This window comes from Mus musculus, chromosome 4 (assembly GCF_000001635.26).
Source record: "Mus musculus strain C57BL/6J chromosome 4, GRCm38.p6 C57BL/6J".
NCBI lineage: Eukaryota > Metazoa > Chordata > Mammalia > Rodentia > Muridae > Mus > Mus musculus.
The window spans coordinates 102,468,494-102,488,065 of NC_000070.6; the positions used below are offsets into that span (position 1 = coordinate 102,468,494).

The following is a 19,572-nucleotide window of genomic DNA, read 5'->3' on the forward strand; positions in this document are numbered from 1 at the left end:
CATTATTTTAAAGGAACACCAAAAACTCTTGCCTGCATCTCACTGACTGTAACCGTGTCCCTAAGGCATCCCTAGCTTCCAGGCAATTAAAAACTGTATGAGCCTGCTTGACAACTGCATCAATGCCTACCACCCTTGCTTTAGCTGCCCCTGATTCACTAAACCTTTCAAAAACATATTTGTCCTCCTGGCTCTGGGCCATCTTCTTGGGAACCTCTGTCCCCAGGTGACCACCATCCATTCACAGGCTTAGATTTTACAACAAGTGTGTCATACATTAACAGCTTCCTGGTGTGCATAAGGAATTCTGGGCTGCATGTCCAGATGAGACAGGATGGTAGGATTTCAAGTCTCCCCTCTAAAAAGGCCCATATGTCATTTCTATGCTACCATTTTGGTCCTGTGCTGTCATGGCTAGAAAACTATAGCGCATAGCTGCATTGTTACATGTTGTTTAACAGTCCCCACAGTGGTCTTTCAGCTTTCTCCTCTGTCACAGCTTTATGCTTTGTCTCAGCGAACAGCCATCCAAGATCCTTTAACTGGCAAAGGGCAGAGCCTCAATTAAATCTCAGGCCCCCTTTGCGCAACACTTTTGGCCAATCCAGAGCAATAATTTACCACTATTTATAGGGTCTCCTGAGTCCCTCTGAATATTTCTTGATCATTCCAGACATTGGAGGTTTTTAAGTAGATGTTTCCATTTATAGTCGCTGATGTGAGCTTTCTATCTACCATCTCGGATTCTGCTCACACTTGCATTAGGGTCTGTGGAATTGCCAGGAAAGGTGTTCTAGGTGATGAGGATAAGGTAAGAGTATGTAGAACAAAGTCAAAAGTGAGTGAGCCCAGTGCTAGGAGAGTGCATGACTCAGCTTGGTTTAAATACAGACCAACAGTGGTGGCATACAAGTCTTGGTAAAAAATCAGACCATGCTGTTAGAGCCCAGCTCTCAACAGTGATGATGAATTTGAGGTTTAGATAAGGACAGATAAATGCCACTTTCAGTTTTGTTCTATGTGTTTAATTTTTAATAATTCACTGAGTCCTAAGTATATGTATTTAAATATACATTTAATGTAAAGTGTGGAAGTAAATGCAAAAGTAGATCTCTGCTACAGAGATTACAAAGGTTGAGAGTTTCTGTCTTTTTCTGTTATGATATTTATTTTTTCCAAAATAGCAATGCGATTTGTAGCTTGTACACTGGCGCAGTTGTTAGTCTTTATATCAATGTAACACAAAATCAGCTATCATGCACACAATCGTCCCATTAAGTATAAACGTTGGTTCTGCCTACATTAGATAAATGTAACTGGAATACCTCCCAATTCTACATTAAAATAGAATAAACATGTAAAACAGCATAGGAAATGAAATGAGTGTCTGAGTTTTCTAGTCTGTTGGGGAACAGAATAAAATGTTTAAAAATTATAAAAGAATAGCGACTCAGTTATAAAATTGAAAAGTAGTGTATACTACATATACTGAGGCTGGTAGGGGTGTCTCTCATCTGTCCACATAATCCACAATTCTTGAAGTGGCACCGAAACCAGGATATGCACCTGTGAATCCAAAGTAGAAGGGTTAGAAATGCGGCGTGGAAAGTCAGCTGTCATTTTGATTACTGAAAGTGATATTCTGGTTGGACCAGGTAACTTCCCAGTCAGTGACAATAGTGTTGTAACAAAGAGAAAAATCTACGTTGACAGAAGTGGTTGTGAAAAGCCAAAACAAAACAAACAAACAAACAAACAAAACAAAGAAGAACAACAACAAAACAAAACATGGTGGGGGGGGGGGGATGGGATTATTGGCAAAGCTGAGACCTGCTTGTGGATGAGCCTACCAAACAAGTCAGCCCTTCAAACACTCTAATCAGCTGCTTGTGAATCTGCAGACAGACCTGCAGGACAAGCAGTTGGAAGAGACGCTTCGCAGTCCTGTTTCCTCGGGCTTCGATCTGAAGGTAGACACAGTGTCTGTTATTGAGAGATGACTTTTTAAATAACAACACCTTTTAGGAATGGAAATCTCAATAGGAACTGACAACTGAAGAAGAAAAGGATGTTGCATTGATTTAAAATAAAAGGTAGATGGGGGAGGTGGGGAGGATCTAGGAGGAGCTGGAAGAGGGGAAACTGTAATCAGAATATATTGTATCAAAATCTATTTCCAATAAAAATAATAGATAAATAACAGGAATAAAATGAAGCAAGAGCTTCTGTGTCACCTTCAAAACACCGGTGCTCTGTGTCACCTTTGACAAGGATGCTCCGGGCAGGAAAGTTGAAGCTTGTTACAGTGATTTAGGATTCCGATGCTCTGTGTTAGCGCCAAGCACAAGGAGAGGATGGCCACTTACCAAGGATGCTCCAACCTGCCTGGTCCCTTCTCTCCTTAGCACTTAGGGAGTGAAGCAGGGGGACTTCCCCTGGAGAAGGACAAGCTGAGACCAACTCAGGGCCTGTTGGTTTCAATCACAGGAAGATTTAATTTATGAAATTAATGACCAATGACGCCAGTGTGAAAATGACTGGGGACAAGGCCTGAGAACTAATGTAATCACAATGCCATTTATTTTTGGAATGATGACATTTCTGAAAGTCTTCAAATGCAAAATCAATGCTGTGCTGGCTAGTTTTATGTCAGCTTGATACAGGCTAGAGTTATTGCAGAGATAGAAATCCCCCCACTGAGAAAATGCCTCCCTAAGATTGGGCTGCAAACCTGTAGGGCATTTTCTTAAAAAGTGACTGATGCAGAAGGATCATGTGGGTGGTGGCCATTCTTGGGCTCCTAGTCCTGGGGTCTATAAAAAAGCAGGCTGAGCAGGCCATGGGGGCAAGCCAGTAAGCAGCACCCCTCCATGGCTTCTGCATCAGCTCCTGCCTCCAAGTCCCTGCTTTGTTTGACTTTCTCCCCTGACTGCCTTAAGTGATGAACCATGATATGGAAATATAAGCCAAGTAAACCATTTCCTCCCCAAGTAGCTTTTGGTTATGGTGTGTAGTGGCTGGATTTGTGTGTCAACTTGACACAGGCCGGAGTTATCACAGAGAAACGAGCTTCAGTTGGGGAAATGCCTCCATGAGATCCAGCTGTGGGGTGTTTTCTCAATTAGTGATCAAGGGGGGAGGGTATATTGTGGGTGGGACCATCCCTGGGATGGTAGTCTTGGGTTCTATAAGAAAGCAAGCTGAGCAAGCCAGGAGAAGCAAACCAGTAAGGAACATCCCTCCATGGCCTCTGCATCAGCTATGGCTTCCTGACCTGCTTGAGTTCCAGTCCTGACTTCCTTTAGTGGTGAACAGAGGTTTTGAGGTGTAAGCTGAATAAATCCTTTCCTCCCCAACTTACTTCTTGGTTGTGATGTCTTGTCCAGGAATGGAAACCCTGACTAAGACATGATGTTTTATCACAATAGACATCCTAGCTAGGACACATGCTAAATGGTTTTATAGGGACTTTGTGCATTTTGCATAACAATTACACCTGAACTGAGGACAACAGTACATGAAACAGCCTAAGTCTAAACCTGGGTTTCCTCAGTAGCACAGGCTGGGAGCCTGGGAGCCTTCTCTAATTCTTGTCCTTTGGACTGCCTTTGCTATCCTCCAGGTTTGTGACTTCTTGCACTGGCCAGCTGTCATCTTCTTCCTCTAGTTGTCATTGCTTCAGTTATATCAGGGAGTCATGAGTAGATGAAAAGATTGCATGGTATGAAATTCTCAAAAATATTCTAGCTAAAATATAATAAGCTTCCGTGAAAATGAAAATAAAACGAGAAAGTAACTGCGCACTGAATTTTTTGATCAGTCAGAAAAAAAATATTTATTGAGTCTCACAGTTATAGTTGTAAATATTAGCATCTAGTTAGTAAACATTTTTATTCCCTGTTCAGCTTTCATCTGTGATATACATGCTTTGTTCTGCAAATACAGCATTCAAAAATGTGCACCCTGAATACTATTAACTTATTAACAGTTAAAATGGGGTAAATCAGATGCAAATTATCCTTTCATCCTTAATAGCATTTTTGTGCTATATAATAAACTTATAGGATTTATTTCTCCCTAACACCAGTTCAATAAAGATGCATTTAAAGCTTTAGAAACAGCATGCTAGAGAAACAAAGCACCACTATTACACTCAAGTGTGCCCCTTCCTACACATTAACTCACCTGCCACTGAATTACAGGAACAATACATTAGTAACCACTGCTTACATTGCCAAACTTGGATATTGTAAACGACTTATTATACTGAAAATATGCTTTAACACCCAGGAAAGCTAATTCTGGATCTAAATATTTCACAGTTATTTGCTTATGCCTTGTTCTTCTTCATGTTTTAGTTTTTAAATTTTTTTCTTGCGAGGGAGGAAAGTTTTTATTTGGCTTACATATCCCTAATCACAGTCCTTCGAGGGAAGCTAAAGCAAGAACTCAAACTTGGCAGAAACATGGAAGCAGGAGCTGATGCCCAAGCCATGGATGTGTGCTGCCCACTGGTTTGCTCCTCCTGGCTTGCTGAGCCTGCTTTCTTCCAGCACCCAGAACCACCAGCCCAGGGATGTGTCACTGGCCTTTTGCCTAGCAAGTATTGAAACTTCTCAGGGATCAAACAGTTGCTTTGCTTTAGTCCGAGTGTTTGAGATTTCCATGCAGTGTTGTGGGGATCTATGAGACAGTAAAGCACTCGTTACAGTCAAGGAGATTACATTCTTGTAATTGTACATTTTTAGTTTTAAATGAAGCTAAATCTTCTCATTTAACAAAAACCTTGGACATAGGAGAGTTTTGTGAACTTTAATCTTCATGTTGTAGCTTGGACCATTAGGTTTCTTCGCCTTCCATTATTTTATCAGCTTTGCCCTAAATATCCCAGTTTCTTCTATTCTCCTAAGAATTCTTTCCTGTTTACTTGAAAGTGCCCTTCTCTCTCTCTCTCTCTCTCTCTCTCATGCACGTGTGCTCTCTTGCTCTTTGTCTTGCTCTCTCTTTCTGTGAGTATGTGTGTCTGTCTGTCTCTGTCCTTCTCTGTCTCTCTCTCTCTATCTCTGTCTCTGTCTCTCTGTCTCTCTGTCTCTCTGTCTCTCTGTCTCTGTCTCTCTGTCTGTCTCTCTCTCTCTGTCTTACACACACACACACACACACACAGGTTTTTGAGACAAGGTTTCTTTGTGTAGCCCTGGCTGTCTAGGACTCAGTTGGTAGGCAGACCAAGCTGGCCTCAAACTCACAGAGATCTGCCTGTTTCTGCCTACCTAGTGCTAGGATTAAAGCCAGGCACCCCAATGCCCAGTCAAATATATTTTTATGCACTTAATTACCAGCAAAAAATGAAATACTCTTGGCAGAGTTAAAACTAGACATGGTCCCATGAGCCCATTACTTGCAGTCAGTCCTTCCTCAGCACTAGTATCTATCCTTTCTTCTTGTTATAGTTGGGGTTTCTATTTCTATGTTGAACACTATGGCTAAAATCTACTTGGTGAGGGAAGGATTTATTTCACTTACTTTTTTGTATAACAGTTCAACAGGGCAGGACCTTGGATGCAGAGGCCTCGGAGGGGTGCTGGTTACTCATGGCTTACTCAGCCTGCCTGCTTTCTGCACCCCCCACAACCCCCCTTTCTCTTTTTACTTGCTTATTTGGGATTCTTATTTCCTCAATTTCTTAAACTAGCTACTAAAGCCATTTACATATTTATTTTCTAATAAAAAACCATTTAGTGCTATGGCATTGTCTGTAGATATTCCTTACCTGTGTTCAACAAAGCTTGATATGGGCATTCCCACTTTTATTCAGTTGAGAATATTCTTTTTTTCCTTTTTCTACTGCCCAGTATATTAGGTGTGTGTGTGTGTGTGTGTGTGTGTGTGTGTGTGTGTGTGTGTGTGTGTTACTTTTATTTTTTTTTTACAGTCCAGTTGTTACCCCACCTCCCAGTCCAACCTCCCACAGTTCCTCATCCCATTTCTCCTCCCCTCCCCCCCACTGTCTCCCAGAGCATGTCTACACCCCCCAATCCCCACCCCCACCTCCTGCCAGGCCTCCCCACTCCCTGGAGCCTCAAGTTGTTATTTCCTTTCTAACTTGGTCTTTGGCCCAAGAGCTATTTAGAATAAGTTTACTTTCTCAACACCTGGCCTTAAGGTTAATTTCTCATTTAATTTCATTCTGCAATGGGAACAAACTTTGCATGGCTTTAATATTTTTTAAGTTACCCAGACTTATTTTATTGCCTAATAGACCATCTATCTTGGTCAATGTTCCATGCACACTTGGAAGGACCCTGTATTCCACCGTTGCTAGCTGCAATCTTTACTGGTGTCCATTAGGGGAAATGCGTGGGGTTATGCATCCTTTTCCTTGTCTGCCCTAGGCTACTGTGCCTCCAGTCATCAATCACTGAGCTGATAATTCTGATTTTTTTTTCCTTTCTTCTCAGTCTATCCATCTTGCCTCATGTATTTTGAAATTGTTGTGAGATGCATAAATATTTAGGACTACTATATAATCCACACATATATCTTCCTTTATCGTTAAGATGTGACCCTCTTCATGCCAGACAATGTGGAGGCCATGAAACCCTACTTGTTTGTATAAATTCAGCAATTCTTATTGCATTCTGCTTTCTTCGTCTTTGTAATCTCTTCCTCCCACCCTGCTTCTGTCTTCCTATGTATAGTGGCTTACTTGAAGCTGCATTGTAGTTGAGACATGTTTTCCACACCATCCTGAAAAATGTTTGTCCTTTAATTTTAGAACATGGGTGATTTTATCTTGAAGATATTATCACCCTGGTCAGGTCTGAACATATAATTTGTTCTCTTTTCATCTTATTTATCTGTCCTCTTAACAGATTTTAATTAGTCAAGAACAGTTTGCATATTAGACAGCCTTCTGCAAAGTCAGAGGGGCTTCAGCGCACAGTCAGTCTGGCTGTGTCTCAGACTTCTTGTGGACAAAGAACAAAGTGAGATCAGAATGGTCTGATTGGACACACTTGGCTTTTGCCTTGTTTGAGCATGGTCTAGTCTCTGGATGGCAGCTGTGATTGGCTGAGGCTTGGCTGCTGGACCTTGTGAAACTCAACCCTGTGGCTCTAGTCTGTCCATTACTCAGCTAGATTGCAGGTCGCCCCAAAGGACTCTATGAAAGAAATATATACGTGAGCCAATTTTAGTTTAATTCCTTTTATTCCTTTTTCTTCTGCTCTGTTTTGAAAGCTTGTCTATTATATGCTGCCATTTTCCTCTTTCTTTACTTTATTAGCTATGACTTCTCATTAAAAAAATAATAGTGAGTGCAAGATTTACAGTAAAATAGTTAGCTTATGAGAGTCTAAGTAAAAGCAATGTGACACCATTTCATAGATACTATAAGGATCTTTCATAAAGTGTTTCCACCTCTCCCTTCTTTGACTCTATGCCTTTGTTGAGGCATACACATACATACACACACACACACACACACACACACACACACACACACGAACCTCACAACACATCTTAAAATTTGTGCATTTTACCCAATGATCTTTTGTGTAAAACTAGATTTCATCCAGTGTTACTTTTGGCAAGAAGTATTTTCCTCTACCACTCCTTGGAATTTTGGTTAGTGGGTAATTAAGGTCTTCAATTTCCACCATCTTTGGGATATCCATTGGTGGGGGTAGGGGTAGATAGATCTTCCAGTTCCGTTTGCTGGTATACAAAATGGAAATGATGATACAGGAAAGAGAGAATATGTCCAGAGGTGGAGAGAACAGAGTTCAGAACACAGAGGCTGATCTCATATAAAGCCATGAAAAATACCTGTAGAAGCAAGAAAACAAAAGAGATGTTTAAAAATGACCAGTTAGTAGTTAATGTATTAAATCAACACAGGTTTAAATCCAGGCCCTACCGTCTAATTACTGAATGCTTGTCAGCAAGTTACACACAAACCTTCTGAACTTACGTTTCTACATCCCTTAGAAACAGTTTCCTGAAGGCTGGATCAATGGCTCAGCAGTTAAAAGCATTTGCTGCTCTGGCCCAGGACCTGGGTTCTATTCCTAACACATCAGGCAGCTCACAGCCACTATAACTCTAGTTCCAGGGGATCCAATGCTCTCTTCTGGCCTCTGTAGGCACCAGGCATGCAAGTGGTGCATATACTGTAAGCAGAAAAACAAACAAACAAACAAACAAACCAAAAAAAAAAAAAAAAAACAGTCTACACCTTCTAAACTTTTTAAATAAATACATTTTGAGAAGGTTCCCTCCTTCCTCACAAAGAGATCAGGTGACATATTGAGTCCTCGGCACCTGGTGGGGTACACTCCATGTATGCTCAATGTGCCCAGCATCTTTGGGAAGAAGAAGTACAGTTTTTCTGTCCAGTCTGCCTCAGAGAGAAGAAGCAACGTTGGAATCTTATTTTTCCACTTGATCTCATGTCTTTTTCCTCCCGCTCTTCTCCCTGCTTCTTCCTCCCAAAGCACATATTTCAAATCCAAATGTCAGGCTGTCTGCAGGTGCAGAGCTCAAGACTGATAACATTTGGGGCCCAGATGTTAACTGACGTAAACGCTATTCGCGGCTCTGCAGAGTGGTGGCTGAGGCATTGATTTCCAATTTCATGATTATTATTTGAGTTACTACCACACCTTCTAGCCCTTCTACCTCAACTAAAAAGGAGATATGTGGCCTGCTTATCCCAGAGAGAATACACTCAGTAATTTAAAATATAAAATCCCTTAAATGTTAAGCAATTGCATTTTCAAGCAGAATTGGGAACACAGCTTTCAGACCGACCCCTCATTTTTCCAGTGCCTTTGAAAGGCCAATGGCTTCTGATGCCTAATGGGAAAATAATCTCATTTTCAAAATCAACTCACAGTAATAAGCACAAAAATGTGTTTCAAATCTGTGACAAGATTTATATCAACCTTTAACATTTTTTATTAATTATTTTATTTATCTACATTTCAAATGTGTTCCCCTTCCTGGTCTCCCCTCTGCAACTCCCCCACCCCATCCCCCCTCCTTTTTAGCTCTAAGAGGGTGCTTCCCCACCCACCCACCCACTCCTGCTTCACCCCCCCCCTTTCATCCCCCTTTGCTTCAGCAACAAGCCTCCACAGGACCAAGCGCCTCCCTTCCCATTGATGCCAGAGAAGGCAGTTCTCTGCTGTATACATAGTGGGGCCATGGATGACTCATGTATACTCCTTGGTTGGTGGTTTAGTCCCTGGGAGCTCTGAAGGGTCTGCCTAGTTGATATTGTTGTTCTTCCTATGGAGTTGCAATCCCCTTCAGCTGTTTCTGCCCTTCCCCTAATTCTTCCATTGGGGTCCCTGGCCTCAGTCTAATGGTTGGCTGTGAGTATCGCATCAGTCTTAGGTGCTAGCAGAGCCTCTCAGAGGACAGCTACACCAGGCTCCTGTCTACAAGCACTTCCTGGCATCAGCAACAGTGTTGGGGTTTGGAATCTGCAGATGGGATGGATGCCAAGGTGGGACAGTCTCTGAAGAGACCACCTCCAGTAGATAGACATGGCCCCCAGTTGAGAGATAGGGCCATTTACCTTTCTTAAAATCTTTAACCCAGAATTGTTCCTGTCTAAAGGAAACACAGGGATAAAAAATGGAGCAGAGACTGAAGGAAAGGTCAACTTTTGTTTTAGATTTGAATTGCTTTAGAAATTGTGTGGCAGCTCACTTAGTTAGGAAATGGCTAAGACAGCTCCTCCCCCAGATGAATGAAAGTCCAAGAAGCTAGTAAGCTTGGCGTTTGGGAGTCGCCAGGAGCATCACTGGTCTTCAGTTATTCATTAATCCACAGAACAGGCAGCTGCTAAGAATTAGTGCTGTGTTCCAGTCAAGTGCCAGGCACTGCTAGTTAAGCCATTGGCAAGTGCAACAGATTGCCTTAGAGTTGATAAGAATGGAAAGCAATTTTGAAAAAAATTAATTAATTAAATGGCACAGAGCTACGAGAGATGTTGTGGGGGAAAGGGGAGCTGTTTAAATAGTAGTTTGAAAAAGAAACTGTCTAGTAGGTAACTTACTCCAAAGCTAGAGAATAAGAAAAACAGTCACACAATGAACAAGAGGTTAATCAGGGTTAGAAGCCAGAGTTTATGCATTCATCAAGGAATCGTTACTTAACACTTTTCCTGAACTAGGGTTTGGCCTGCTCCTCAATCAAAGCAGCCTGAGGCTGAATTCTTCAGAACAGAGGAAGGGTGCTGTGAGTAGATGTGTCGGGGGCCACAGAAAGAAGGTTAGAATTTACTCTTGGGACTACATCATGATTTTACTTTTGTGTTAGATTGATCATGTTTCTCTGTCTCTCTGTCTCTTTGTGTGTCTGTGGGGGTGTGTGTGCATGTGTATACAAGGTGTTCTATGTTCTTGAGGAGCAGGGTCCCCCTGGGGACCAATGAGCAGAGAAGAGTCACACAGGACAAATGCTTTGATAGACACAAACAAACACCTGGATATCGGTACAGGTGCAGCTGTGAGGGGCGGTAACACTCGCAGAAGAGGAAAAGCGTGGAAAAAGCTGACTCAGCAACTTAGCAATCATTGCAGAATATAGACTCGACTATTGTCTGACCCAGTTCTCCAGTTAAAAGCAAGTGTGGAAATGGAGAGATGGCAGGATCCAATGATACCCTGTCACGACCCCTGCTCTATCTTAGCTCAGATACCATCTGAAGAAAGCAGATGGCGCCTCTGTGGGGAATCAGGAGAGGGCTCTTAACCATATAGGGTGAACGTGCTCAGCACACTATTGAGGGTTTTTTTCATGGCATTAATGTTATCTACACATATCATTTTTTGATTATAATTTTCTATTGCTAATTCTTCCTTAAGGGACCCTTTTCTATGTTGCTTTAACCACAGAGTAAGAACCATGCCTTGTTTTAGAGAGGGTGCTACTAAATGTTTGCTGAGTGCCCTTCGGCACCATTACTGCAGATTCACACTTAAAAATCTTTTTCTGTTAAGAAAACATCCACGAGACGTCTCATCTTAGAGGCACCCCAGAGATCTTTTCCCTCACAGATCCATTTCATATTGAAGTGTGGGGTCAGAGTACAGGGAGCCCCTGTTTCGGTGTATTCCCTCCAGAGTGGGCACTAGAAGCCAGATCCCCCCGAGCCAGAGCTCTTCAGCATTCCAGCACTATCCCTGGTAAAGTCTATGTGGAATTATTGCCAATTAATGCAACTTTCCAACCTCCTGGGGAAGAAAAACACATCAGTAGGAAGCTGCTTCTAGAATGCAGATGAGCTGACCACTAGACTTCTCCTCATGGTGTCTGGAAGGAGAGTCATAGACTCTAGAAGTGGATTCTCAAGGCAACATGGCACGAGTCTGTTGTTACTATGCCCAGAGAAGTTCTGCTCTGCCTAGGGCATGGACTCATCATCATGATGTCTGTGCTTTTGTACAGTTAAGCTTTTCGTTAGGAAAGCCACCGGTTGGTTCTATAAATGTGGATCTCTGTTACTGTGAGTAGAGGCGAGGATCCCTGTCTAGCTTCTCTTCTACAGGACCAGAGAGAAGTACTGGCCAGTGTAAATATCAAGGAAATAGTCAAATGGTTATTTTTACTTTTCAAATGTTAAGCAAGTGTTTGAAGATGTTAATCTAAGTATAAATGGGGGGAAAAACTTTTCTAATAGAACATTGATGAGACTGGTTTTTTTTTTTTGGTTGTGTGAACAACATTCCCACATATATATAATATGTGTACAAACTCTAGACACTGATGCTCCTAGGGTGGCATTCTCAGGTGTTGTGGGGAGGATGGGGAAGGAAGGTTAATGTCAGAGGATTAGATCAGCTCGACTCAAGTACTCCACTGCAGTCTTTGACTGACAAACATTTTGACCCAAGTGGATCGGCCTGTCAGATAAGAGATGTCAACTGTGGGATTCTTGCATTCATCCAACAACTATGTATGTGTGTTCTGATATGAGAGTCAGCTCCAGGTTCTAGAAATACAGAAATGAATTAAGGCATAAGTCTTGCTTCTAGGAGGCTGTGGTCTGAAGGAAGAAAGATCACTAAGCCCAGGAAGACAGTCCAACATGACAAACTCTGAGACAAAAATGCCTTGTGGAGGAAAGGGCCTAGGGCACAGATTATATAACAGTATAATAATAAAAAAAAAAGAGGTCACTTCAAATGAAGTTGTATACTTTAGAGCCTTCGTTCTTTCCCTCTTTCAAATAGGTCACAAGGAATAAGCCTAGCAAACTGTGAGGATTAAATGATGCAGATGATGCTCGGTGAGTTGCTTTAAAAAAGACAGCAGAAGGAAAAGCGGAGCTCAGTCCCCAGGGCAGTGTGCAGCTCTGCTGACCCGAGCGCTTAAATCTTTTTTCATAGAGTTTGTCTTTCCAGTGGGAAGATTTGTTAGAGTCCGTCAAAGGAACTCAGCTAGAGACCGTTTCCACTGAATCAGAACTGACCTATCCCTAGGACTCTGCTTTATGGCTCTTCATTACAGACAGCAGGCTTGTGCAGGTAATTGGGAGTCAGGACAGCATCCCCCTAGGGACAATGGCAAGGCCATTCAGTGGCCTCCCAGTTCAGCTTGAATTCCTGAAGGCAGAGCTGCTCCTGGTTTAATCAAAGGCTTCATGCACACCTTGCACTTCTCTTCTTTATCTCTGATTTTTTTCCTTCCAGGCTCAGGAAGTTTGACTTCTCATCTTCCTTCAAGGGCTTAAATTGGAGGCCAGGAAACCATGAGAAACAGTGGTGCCTTCTGCCATCTGCTGGCTCCTTCTTGTCACCAGCCCAAAGTTGGCTTAGCAAAGATTCCAAGGGATGAGAGGCGACACTGTCAGAGGAGGTGTGAGGCAGATGATGACCCTGCTTTACCACAAAGCCTACTGAAGCTGGTAGTGTGGTACTCCATAAGCTTGTTTTAGGGAAAACACAATTGTGTTTCTTTCAGATTTTATTCTTACATCATTACCACATCAGACTCATCAAGGAAAGTCACATTCTTTATGGATCCATTTGAAGGCAACAACAGAAGTCAATGCTAAAGATGACAGAAGCAAGGGTAGGGAGTGAGAAGGAGAAAGAGGCCAGGAGAAACATGTTTCAGTGGATGCCAGTAGTCTTTAATTGGTTCAGGAAACACTTTTTTCCCAAAGGATCTGTTATTTGCAAGATTCTGACCCAAATATCTGGGACACAAAAACAGGTAATATTGCCTCCCTTGACTATGACAATGCATTGGGAAGCATTCAAATAAATGGAGAATTAAACAGAGACCTGCAGGTATTCTCATGCTATAGTTAGTCCAGCATATCCATGGGTTTTAGGATGTAGTCAATCGTGGCTAGAAAACAGTTGGGGAAATATGTATCTGTAACAAATATGTACAGACTATATTTTCTTACTGTGCCTTAAAGAATGGAGTATAGTAACTGTGTACCTAAATTTGCGTTGCATTTTATATAATACATAAGCCCTAAAATGATTGGAGTTACACAGGAGGAGCTGTGGAGATTACATGTCAATACTAAGCCATTTCATAAAAGGGACCTAAGCACCCACATCTTTGGGGTTTGGAATGGGATGGGTGTTTCTGGAATTGAGCTCTTGGGAACAGCAAAAACAATTGTTCTACATAAAGAACTGTGAGGGAGCACAGAGGAGAGGCGGCCATCAGTGTGGCACTGCGGTGCCAGAGAGGATCCCTGGAAAAGGTGATCCAAGATGATATTAGAATAGAGCCTTGTACTAGAGGCAGCAGTGGGAAAGGCTGCCAGTTCCAGGAATGTCACTACTGCCCAAGCAGCAGAGATCTCCCACTAAGCAGAAAACAGCTGTTAAAGCTTTAGATATTAGACAAAATTCCCTTGGCTGTGTAGGGATGCCAATGGGACCAGGAGAAGCAGGCCCAACCAAGTAGAGAGGCTGCATACAATGCTCTGGAGATGGGTGAGCAAGCCTGCTAGGATAGGTCTCTTGTCCTGGAAGGAAGGTGTCTTTAACCAGTCCTCGTGTTGGACATGGACAACCTCTTCCTTACAAGCATATGGCTACTCACAAAGTCAGAAATGTATATGCTGCATCCTCCAAATTCACCTGAAATGTCAATGTAACTTCACGAATGGTAGATGTTCAACCTTAACTACACCAGCACCAGTACTACTTGGAATCACAAATACAGTCACCAAACGTAAGATGGTTCTGAAAATTGTGGTATAGCTTGCTAGATGAACAATTCAGCAGTACATGGGAAGTTGTAATTCTAGAAGCCACAGTGAATGGTAAAAGCTTCTAAAAATCTATATTCAAATCAATATGAAAAATGTTCAGATGGGGGCTGGGAAGAGAGCTCAGCTCGTAGATTGCTTGCCGTGGAGGGATACGGACCTGAGTTTGGAGCCTCAGAACCAATGTAAAACCTTGGTGAAGAAACAGTATGTGTCTGTAAGTGCATCGTTAGAGTAGAGGTAGGGGTAGAGACAGGCAGAGAGCCCTGGAAGTACCCTGGTAAATAGAGAACAACCGAGAAAGGCATCTGCCATTGACCTCTGGCTTCTGCATGCATGTGATGGTGGGTAACCACCCCCCCCAACACATACATGCACACCATTCACTCATCCACATACACAATATAGACATATTGTGTGTACACATATATACACATACATACACGTGGATAGAAAATACTGAACTACTAGCAATGGCACTTTTCTTCTTCTATCTATGTTTTATAGAGCTTTCTTATACTGCTTATATAATGCTTGAATCTAAAGAAGCCTAAACTTGAAATGTGTGTCCTGATCAAGGCAGAGACAGGAAATGCCCTAGATAAATGACACTGTTTATGTGTTTGTTTCTACCATTGCGGGTTCCCTTTTCTTCCTGATTGTATTCTGGTTTGTGTGGTATATTCATTTCACTTGTTAAAGCCCCCTTCAGTCTTTCTCTTGGCCATCGCTGCCCCCTTGCTCCCTTGATCTGTGGGATGTATTGTGATGTCTGCCCACTAATTTTTGCTGTGACTGGGGCTGGTGTCTGGTTGGTGATTCACGTTTGTTCCGAAGCCGAACATCTGTGCTGGTTGCTTTGAAACAGTGCCCCAGGGAATGTGAAAGGCCCTTTGTCTCACTGAAACTTCTTCTCTACAACTGAGACCTCTTCCTGGCTTCTTCTGATTTCCAGCAAGCTACCTCCCTTTTGAGTTCAGGCTATGGGGTTACAGGGTAAAGGAGAAAAAGAAAAGAAAACCAAAGAGGAAAGAGTTTGTGTGGGGAGGGATCTAGTGTCAGCTCATATGGGCCCACGTGCTTCGTAAGTGTGGCAGAGCACCCTTCCCCCAGTCTCACTTTCTTCTGCTACTGTTTTGTGAATGTAGCCTCTGCACACAGGAAGGCTGATAGCAGAAAGACAAATGAGCCCTACTAGAAAACTCATGGAAAAAAGTCTTAAGGGTTTTGCATACTTGGCCAGATGCTGATGTAAGTCCAGAGAGCATTGATAGTCATAACAGTGAGTGGCATCACATGAGCACTGACCAAAGCACTCAAGCTACAGACTGCCTGGCATCCCAAACACTCACCTTTTGGTCTTGCCAAACTTGCTGGAGTTTAAGACGTTGGCTGTATGGCCACTCTTTAAAGTATTCTGCTGGTTTACTATGGAAAGGCTATGAACATGTACACCAAAATGAATAATAATGATACCGTTTTACATGGAATTTAGAAGTTCACTTGTAGGCTTTGGCTGACCCCAGTTTCACCATTTAAGAACCTGCCCTCTTTGCCATTAAGAAGAATTCAGAAGGTTGGAGAGATGGCTCAGTGCTTAAGAGTGCCAGCTACCCTTTCAAAGGTCCCAAGTTTGATTCCCAGCACCCACAAGGTAGCTTTTACCCATCTGTAACTCTGCTCTCTTCTGGCCTCCAGGGGAAGGGCCATGCATGTAATGCAATACATATGAACAGGCTAATACACATACAAATAAATAATATACATATGTATAATATATCTATATATACACACACAGACATAATAAGTATATATGAAGAGTTCACAGAAAGAATCAGGACATAAAAGGTTTGCATGTCACCAAGAATCCTTCTTTACAAAGTAACTGTTTAGCTTCTCAGCAGCTAGTAGAGATGTCACTCAAGGCAGGTGTGCAATGTGCTTCATTATACTTCCACTTGTTCTGAAGTACAGGCCAGGAAGGCTGGCAAGAATGTGAATCCAAAGGATTACACACCTGCCTGAGGCATTGGGAAGGTGCCCGTCCCAGACCACTGGGCTTCTGAGAAGATCCGTCTATGGAGCACATAGTAAGTGGCTGCAGCACCTGCTTGGCCCTTTGCCTAGGGCTCCTCATGTGCAGCTTTCTATCAGCCTTTGTATGGAGTCTGAAAGCAGCTTTGATCAACAGTCTCTAGGGTGGCACCATACTCCCTCATCTGGTTCCAAGGGAAGCCAGAGTTCAAGGCAGTCTGCTGCCTCCTTCTGGCTTTTTCAAGAAGGTACTTTGTGTCCCTGGAGAATCATTCAGGAGTGGCCATAGACTGACTCTTACATACCAAAAACAACTTTTGATAGAAAAGAAATGGCATTCCATTACCCAGTATGCCATTGTGTAACTGAGAGTGAAAACGGCTGTAAAGTTATGGAGTGGGAAAAGGCGCCTTCCAGTGTTCCATCAGCAACTAGCTTAGCTCTCCCTCATCCGTGGTCTTTGTATGCTTTCTGCTGCCCATCATCAAAGATGGCTCAACACTATGCAATGGAAAAGTCTAGAAATAAACAGTTCATGAGTTTTAAATAGCATTTATCACAGTATTTCTCATCTCAATAAATTTGTGTGTGTGTGTGTGTGTGTGTGTGTGTGTGTGTGTGCATGTGTACACATGCTTGTGCAAGACAGAGCTCCACATTAAATGGCTTCCTTAAGAACTCTCTGCTTTATTTCTCAGCACCAGGTCTATCTGCAAACCTGGGCTTCACCGATGTGTGTTGACGAGCTGGCCAGTGAGCTTTCGGGACTTGCTTCAGTACTTCCGGTGCTGGAATTACAGCTGTGACCCTGCACTTACTTTTTCACAGAGGTGCTTCAGCTCCAGAGTCTGATCTCTGTGTTTTCACATAAAGAATGTATATCCACAGGGCTATGTCTCCATTTCTCCAGTATAGTTAAGAATTGTCTTGGTCATAGTTGATGTGAATCTCTTGCTGCGACTGATTTGCAAACTTTATCACCAGTGTGTCTATATAGGAAGAAACAGCATGCATGGAGCTGCTAGCATCTGTTTTGTTTGTTTGTTTGTTTTCAGACAGCTGCTTAGGGTCTTAGGATGTATCCCCTTCATCTCAATGAGTTCAGGGAAACCAGCATGTTTCCTTAAACAAGATATTGATGTTTGGTTTTCTCTGTCTTATTTACCTCCAATGTAATGGAATCATATTATAAAGCTTGCAGTGTGTGTGTGGCTTAATGAAATTATATACCAGAAAGTACCTTGTAAATTTAAGAAGTATAAGCAAAAGCAACATACACAGAGAGGGAGAGAGACAGAGAGACAGAGAGAGACAGACAGAGGGACAGAGAGACAGAGACAGAGAGAGACAGAGAGAGACAGAGAGAGACAGAGAGAGCAGATTAGGATTTCTCAGAGGATCATGGCATCTGGATAAACATAAAGGAAACTGAACTAGATAAAAGACCATCCCCGCTCCCCATACCTCTCCCACAGTCTCTCAGCAGTGAGAGACAGCAGGGGGCAGTGTGTGCCTGAGAGAAACTGAGCAAGGTGGGCTCTGTCTATTTGAAGCTAAGTGGAGCTGTGCATCTGGGAAGAAAAACATCTGAGATGATTAAAGCAAACTGGGGAAAGACACACTGCTCTACAGTGCTAGCAAGCTGGGGCAGAAACAAGACACAAAAAACACATAGCTCTTGTTTATGTTCAAGATACCAAACTTCTAAAATAGCACTGGGCTTGAAGGTTCCTTCCTGGGTAAGGGGCACTGATCAGAATCTCCCTGCCCTCGGCTGTGACAGCCTGTGATGGGATTCTTCTCAGCTCAGCAGCCTGGGACAGTAATTTGGTGTTATCAGATTAATTAAGTAATTTATGTGGCTAAATTTACATATGAATATTAAATATCAGGCTGGGCTTCTCTAATCAGACAGCCAGTGTTTTCAGGGTAACACTTTGTTCCCAAAACATTCAGAAATATGCAAATTGGATTCTTTAATGAGGCTGATATTTATGTAAGGGAGAAGTCTTCCAGCTAGGAAGACGCCTTCCCATGATATTTTTGTCTGACACCTAAAGCTATGCTAGATGCTTCCCTCTGGAGCTGCTCATTATCAACAACATTATTTATTTATTTATTTTCCGCTTTCCATTCTGACTCTGTGACAGTCGGTCTGGCTGTGGCGAGGTCATAAGATCTGCCCTCTGGTCCAAATTCTGGGTTGCTATTTATTAATAGTAAACCTGGGTAATGAGTAGAGTATGCGGAACTTGGTTTTCTATGGACAGAACAGGAGGGACTGAAACCAAGAGCTACAGACTAAAAAACTCTCTGCAAAGCTTTGCAGGGTGAGCCTGGCACACAGTGCCTGCCACCTGTAAGTTCTCCATATAGGTGAACTGTCCTGTGCAGTTCTCAACTGACCAGACTCTCCTGTTTTTCCTTCTAAGCTTTGATGTGGAAAATGGCCCTTCTCCAGGTCGGAGCCCACTGGACCCTCAAGCCGGCTCTTCGTCGGGACTGGTACTTCATGCCGCCTTTCCTGGGCACAGCCAGCGCAGGGAGTCGTTCCTCTACAGATCTGACAGCGACTATGACTTGTCACCAAAAGCGATGTCCAGGAACTCATCACTTCCCAGTGAGCAGTAAGTAAAACTCTTCCGGTTCCTCACTGGGTTTGAGCCTCACCCTTGACCCTACTGAAGTAGCAGCAGCAGCAACGGTTGCCATCCCAATGGAGGCAGGAGAGAAACTGAAGAAGTAGCAAAGACATCCATCCATCTTAAGGACTTGCAGAATATAGACCAGGGTTCCCATGGTGTAAAGGAAAACAAATCAAGGCAAGCGCAGTGTTCAGCTCATGTCTGCTATCTGAGAATGTTCACTGGGTTTATTTCCTGACCTGTTCAATTGTTTATAGACTGGAAACCTTAACACCTTTGGCAAATCATACTTGAATATATGGATGTATGAGGTCTAGGACTGGAACAAAAATGGTGGTTGCTTCCTAACCTCCCTCACTGGCCTTGGCTCAGTGACATTTAGGTAAGGGATCACCCAGCCACATGCCTGTGTCCCTTCTGTGAAACCTTGCCATCATACTTATCCTCTGCCTGGCTCCCTGGAGAGATACAGAGCAGCCAAAGCACAGTCAATCTTCTTGATTGGCTCATTCTAATTGCAGCTAACTGTTGGTTTGTTTGTTTGTTTGTTTGTTTAAAGAATGACAAAGGGTTTGTAGTGCCTGTTTGCTTAAGTTTCTGAACCCAAATAAAATTGGTTGCTGAAAGCCATGACTTAAAAGG

At 42.8% G+C, this 19,572-nt stretch overlaps 1 protein-coding gene across 5 annotated transcripts in view; it reads left to right on the forward strand.

The window, feature by feature from the left end:
* Pde4b (phosphodiesterase 4B, cAMP specific) overlaps positions 1-19,572 on the forward strand; it is a 519,944-nt gene that overhangs the window by 381,162 nt on the left and 119,210 nt on the right. For 4 of the 5 annotated variants that reach the window (XM_006502855.4, NM_001177983.1, NM_019840.2 and 1 more), the window contains one exon: positions 18,718-18,912. In XM_006502855.4, coding sequence (XP_006502918.1) covers positions 18,718-18,912 — 195 coding nt within the window. Of the gene's footprint in view, positions 1-18,502; positions 18,616-18,717; positions 18,913-19,572 lie in introns of those variants that run through there. The other variant, XM_006502856.2, reaches the window with a different exon arrangement.